This window comes from Arachis ipaensis, chromosome B2, assembly GCF_059453495.1.
Source record: "Arachis ipaensis isolate K30076 ecotype BB chromosome B2, ASM5945349v1, whole genome shotgun sequence".
In the NCBI taxonomy this organism is placed as follows: domain Eukaryota; kingdom Viridiplantae; phylum Streptophyta; class Magnoliopsida; order Fabales; family Fabaceae; genus Arachis; species Arachis ipaensis.
The window spans coordinates 110475370-110480779 of NC_142437.1; the positions used below are offsets into that span (position 1 = coordinate 110475370).

General features: G+C 36.3%; 1 protein-coding gene across 1 annotated transcript; it reads right to left on the bottom strand.

Moving 5' to 3' along the window:
• Positions 1-1597: 1597 nt before the first annotated feature.
• Positions 1598-5187, bottom strand: LOC107627687 (uncharacterized). Its single transcript, XM_088503777.1, has one exon. It carries the CDS (start codon positions 5114-5116, stop codon positions 1754-1756), a length of 3363 nt encoding a protein of 1120 aa, XP_088359903.1. The 5' UTR covers positions 5117-5187; the 3' UTR covers positions 1598-1753.
• Positions 5188-5410: the final 223 nt, after the last annotated feature.

Below are 5410 nucleotides of genomic sequence, written 5' to 3' on the forward strand. Positions count from 1 at the left end.
GAAGCATATGTGCGGCTAGGGTTGCTGTCCAATGGTTCAGTCACATATATATATATAAGGGCATTTCCGTCATTTCATCTAAACGGGAATTTAACGGGTCTCCATGGGGCGGGGACTTCTACCCCCGCCCCCGCCCCGTTTATTATACGGGGTCCCGTCCCCCGTCTCCGCGGGTATAAATCACTCCCCGTATCTGCTCCCCGGCGGGTAAATCCTCGCGGATACCCGCCCCGCCGGGAATTTTTGCCATGCCTAAAACCGGTCGGGTTTTTTAAATGTCCGGTTCTTTAATCAACACCAAACGGCGCCGTTTTGATTCCACAAAAAAAAAACTCCCTCAGCCTAGAATGAGAACACCCCTCCCCCTTCAATCTCTCCAAATGCCCAAAGTCTCAAATTCAGCGACTCTAACCCTATCAGAGCAAAATCAACAAAGCAAATCAGCCACCATCAACCCCCACCACTATCGGCGGTGACAACCAGTGAATCATATCATAACTCAATTTGAAAACATAATCATTTAGGATCTCATCCAAATTTAGAAATAGAATAACTAATTATTCTCAAATCTCATTTAATATTCTCAATTATCATACTATTATTATATTCTTGGTGCTAGCAAAGAATATAATAATATTTCATTTGAATTAATATAATTATTTATTTGATCAAATCAAAATAATAATTAAATAATAATTAAATAATTTTGTAGCAAAAATTAGAACACTCGTTAGTTTGTGACCCCGTAGGTTCAATACTAAACGGGTAGTAAATTAGTCATACTAAATTTACTAATCAAGGTTGGCATCTAGCAACACTTCTCAACGACCCGATAGTATAAAGTAATATATTTTTACTAAGAACCTTAGAAGAACAAAGTATAATTCCTTCCATCTTTCTAGCTCTTGGTTAACCCTTAGAGTATGGTTTAATTGTCAAACTCTAACTTGTTACCATTATTATAATGAACTGCGAATGACTTAAGAAACTCATTTCTTCGTTCAATCAATCCCTTGGCCAAGGTTTTATTCATCTCAGTCATTATAATCATAGAGTTCAAACTCTTTACCGAGAGTTGACGGATTCCTTATTGACTAATCATTAATTCTACAAGTATTTAAATCATACCTAATATCCATTCAACTAGCACCCTAGGGTATTAGGTGTTCGGAATCAAAGTATAATAAATATGTTATTAATTACTACGACAGTCGCAGGTCAAAGGAAACTCTATTACCATGTTCATCTTGAGAATATCCTATTGACAAATATATGGTAATTATAACCATTAGGAATTCTCAAAGTGAGTCAGTTCAATGGTCATATCTCTATATGCATCATCTATATATATATAATTTAATAAATGAGATATATTAATCTTCATCCAATGAAGACCATTATATATATATTGATCTTTCCGGATTATTAATGTCCTTTTCAATAATCCTATGACCAAAAACAATTTAGATTAAATTATAAAAGATTTATCTCTCAATGTTATGATCACTATCACAATAATAAATCTCTAAATTTAATCAAGGGCCTTATTATATTAACATTTTAATATAATAACAATAACAAATTATTTGATACATAATTGATTGAATTGTGATCATACTCTTTATTCCCAACAACAAAGTCTTTATTTTTATATTGATAACACACAAATTGAAGGAAAATAAGAAAAAAGAAGAAAAAGAAAAGAAAACAACAACAACATACATACATCATATAAATTAAAGTGAAACAACAATCAATAAGGCTTCCACCTTAAAGATCTATATCTCTTCCCACCACGACGTTCATATACAAAATCAAGTTGAGGGACAATCTTGTAAAGCACATCATCTACTTTCTTGGAGTACCACAACCTCCATCTCTTCCACAAAATGAGTGGCATGATAAAGATTCCAAACCCAAAAGTGAATCCCAACTCCACACTTAGCAAACTCCAATCAATTGAACTACTACTATGAGAGTTAGTAGTTTCAGATGACGGCGGTTGTGACAGTCCTTGTCCTCCTTCATCACTACAATTTTGGGTTAATGGTGGCCCACACAACCCTTCATTGCCTATGAATGAATCCGCTTCAAAAGATTGGATTTGAGTACCTGTTGGAATTCTTCCCACAAGATGATTATAAGACAGATTCATGATGGCAAGAAAAGATAAACTTGCAAGCTCATTGGGAATCTCTCCTCTCAGAGAATTCATTGACAAGTCTAAGGACTCAAGATTTCCCATGTTTCCCAAAGTTGAAGGGATATGACCTGAGAAAGCATTGTGTGACAAGTTAAGAGCATGCAATGCTTTGAATCTCATGATCTCTTCTGGTATTGGCCCCTCAAAGTGGTTGGATGAGAAATCCAACGAAGTGAAAGCAATGAGAATCTTTTCCAACTTCCTTTTTTGACCTTTGATTACAATGGTAACAGAAGCCTCATACCTACGAAGACTTGTAACCTCCCCATAAACATGAGAGAGCAAGTGATCTACCACAAAAAGTGGCTCAACGGCAACAATTTTGGCTAACTTCATTTTACTAGTCTTTGTCAAAATTGTGGTTATAGCTGCAAAATTCACAGAACTGATCTTGTTATCATAAATATCAAAAGACAAATGGTCAAACCTTGATATATCTTCATCAGACATCAATGCTTTCCAACTCTGAAAGAGTGTTGTAGGTAACGTGCCACTAAAGTTGTTGTCTGCTACATCAACAATTTGAAGCCTTTCCCAATTGCCAATCACATTAGAGCACCCAATCTGTCCATAAAATTTGTTTGACCTCAAGACCAGGACACTTATCGTATAAATTTTCTTCAAGAAGCACGGGAACTCGTCCATTAATTGATTGTTTCCAACATTAAGGACTTGAAGATTCTGACAATTGGCCAAAGATTTTGGGACACTTCCCTTTAAAAGATTTCCATTGAGATCTAGAAACCTTAGAGCACAAGAAGTTGAGAATGTATCTGAAATTTGGCCATTGAGATTGTTTCCAGCAAGACTCAGTAGTTTCAGAGAGCTACTCCTCCTTCCTGTCAAGCACTCAGGAATCTTTCCAACAAAGTCATTGTGTGAAAGATCAAGCACTCGAAGAGTTGAAATATTGCAAATGGATTCATCAATTTTTCCATGAAAACTGTTGTCTGATAGAAATATACTGATTGCTCCAGGAATAGAATTACCAATATTACCCGCTGGTGTAATAATAGAACTGAATCTATTATTTGAGTAGTCCAAAGAAACAATATTTTTGGCGAAAATGGGTGCTGGCCCCTGCAATTGATTTTCATGAAGATCAAGATAGAACAAATTTGAACTAAGATTTTGGAAAGGCCCTTCCAAATTCGTCAGAAAATTGTGAGAAAGATTCAAGGAGGTCAGAAATTCAAATCTCCAAATCCAATTGGGTATGATCCCTTCAATTTGATTGTTGGATAAGTCTAAATAAAGTAAAGTGGTCTGATTTCTCAAAAATGAAGGAAATGTACCCAACTTGCATGAAGCCAACCAAAGGTTCTGTAACTTGGGAAATGGCAAACCATTGTCATCTATAGCACTTGCAACAACTGACAAGTTGTTGTGTGAGAGATCAAGTGTTGTTAATTTTTGCAGGCCTTGAATCATACTCAATTGTATTGTGCCATTGAACATGTTTGTGGAAAGTTCAAGAAAAGTGAGTCTTTTTAGTTGAAAGATAGACAAAGGAATACGGCCTTGCAAAGAGTTTCCACTTAAATCAAGCATCCCTATTAATGAGAAGGAGCTATTTGGGAATTCATCAAGTTGGCCATCAAATCTATTGTTAGAAAGAGAGAGTAGTTGTAGAGATGGAAGGTTAAACAAAGACGAAGGGACTCTTCCATCTAGAGAGTTATCCCCTAAATCAATGCTCACAAGATTTATAAGGCCTTCAAAATGGGTGGATGGAAGTGGACCCTTTAGATAATTATGATTAAGCAACAAGCTTCTCAGAGCCTTTGACCTATTGAAAGATGGAAGAGGACCAGTAAGGTTATTGAATGACAAATCAAGATAAACAAGTTGGGCAAGATTTGAGATTGAATTGGGAAGTGTCCCATTGAATTGGCAATTGGACAAATCTAGTGTAGAAAAATGTTTCAAATTGCCAATAGTATCTGGTATAGGACCTGAGAAATTTGTGTGGCTAAGATTCAAGTGACTGAGAGATGCTTGATTTGGGAAGTTCGGTAAGGAACCATGAAGACCTTGATTATCAGACACATCAAGAACTTGAAGTGACGGTAGTTGCAAGATATTTTTTGGAAAAACTCCACTCAATCCGCAACTTCTGAGCTGCAATGTGTTTAAGCCAGACAAATTCCCAAAGTAATCAGGAACTGGGCTTGACAAATTGTTATGGTCTAGTTGAAGTACTGAGAGAGATTGAAGCTTTGTCAATGAAGGATCAAGAGGGCCAGAGAGATTGGAAGAGGACATACTCAAAACTTGTAAACTTTGTAGGGAAGACACAGCATGGCACCACTCCTCTCCTTTGGCTGAAATTGCAACACCATCTAGATACAGTTCTTTGATTCTTGTAAAGTTTTGCACAAACTCTACAATGTTTGGCTTCTCAAGTTTTAGACCATGTTGTGATGATGAGGTGAATGTGGTAGACAAATCTAGAGTTTCCAAGTTGGACAAGTGAGAGATTTTAGTTGGAATTTGTCCCATGAAACCAGCATTTGACAAATTCAAATACCTGAGATTCTTCAGGTTTTTGAACTCGGAATTAATTCCAAAGTGGAACTCATTATAAGCCAAATTCAAATTCTGCAAATATTGCAGTTTGAAGAGACTAGTTAAGTTTCCTCCAGTGATGAATTCATGGCTTATGTCAAGAGCAATAACATTTCCCTTGGTGCTGCAAGCTACACCTTTCCATTGGCAACAATCATCAGTGTGGTTCCAATGAATTAGTTTCTTGGACTTAGCTGGGTTAAATATGAGGCCGTTCTTCAAATGGAGTAGCAAAGATTGTTGATGGCCAAGACATTGGGAAGTAACAATGTTAATGGTGAAAGTGAAGTTTAATAGGGACAAGGGTAGTAGCAAATAAAACCACAAGATAAGGGTGGTTTTCATTATGAGAGGCAACTTATAAATTATAATCTATGACTATGATAAATGAGATGTATGGAAGAGTAGTGAATATGTTTTTTTTTATTTTTGCATATGAGAATATGTTATCCGTTCCTTTTATAGATTCCAAATCATATGTTATACAACTCAACTGCGTGCAATATGTGGTATTGTAGTAAGTCGTCATCAACAAAAAATGCACAAAGTCCTCCAAGATTGTGATTGCATGAAGTAGTCTCTCCACTCATCCCTTATCTTCACACTTCAGTGATCAAACAAACAAACTGTGACTTCGTT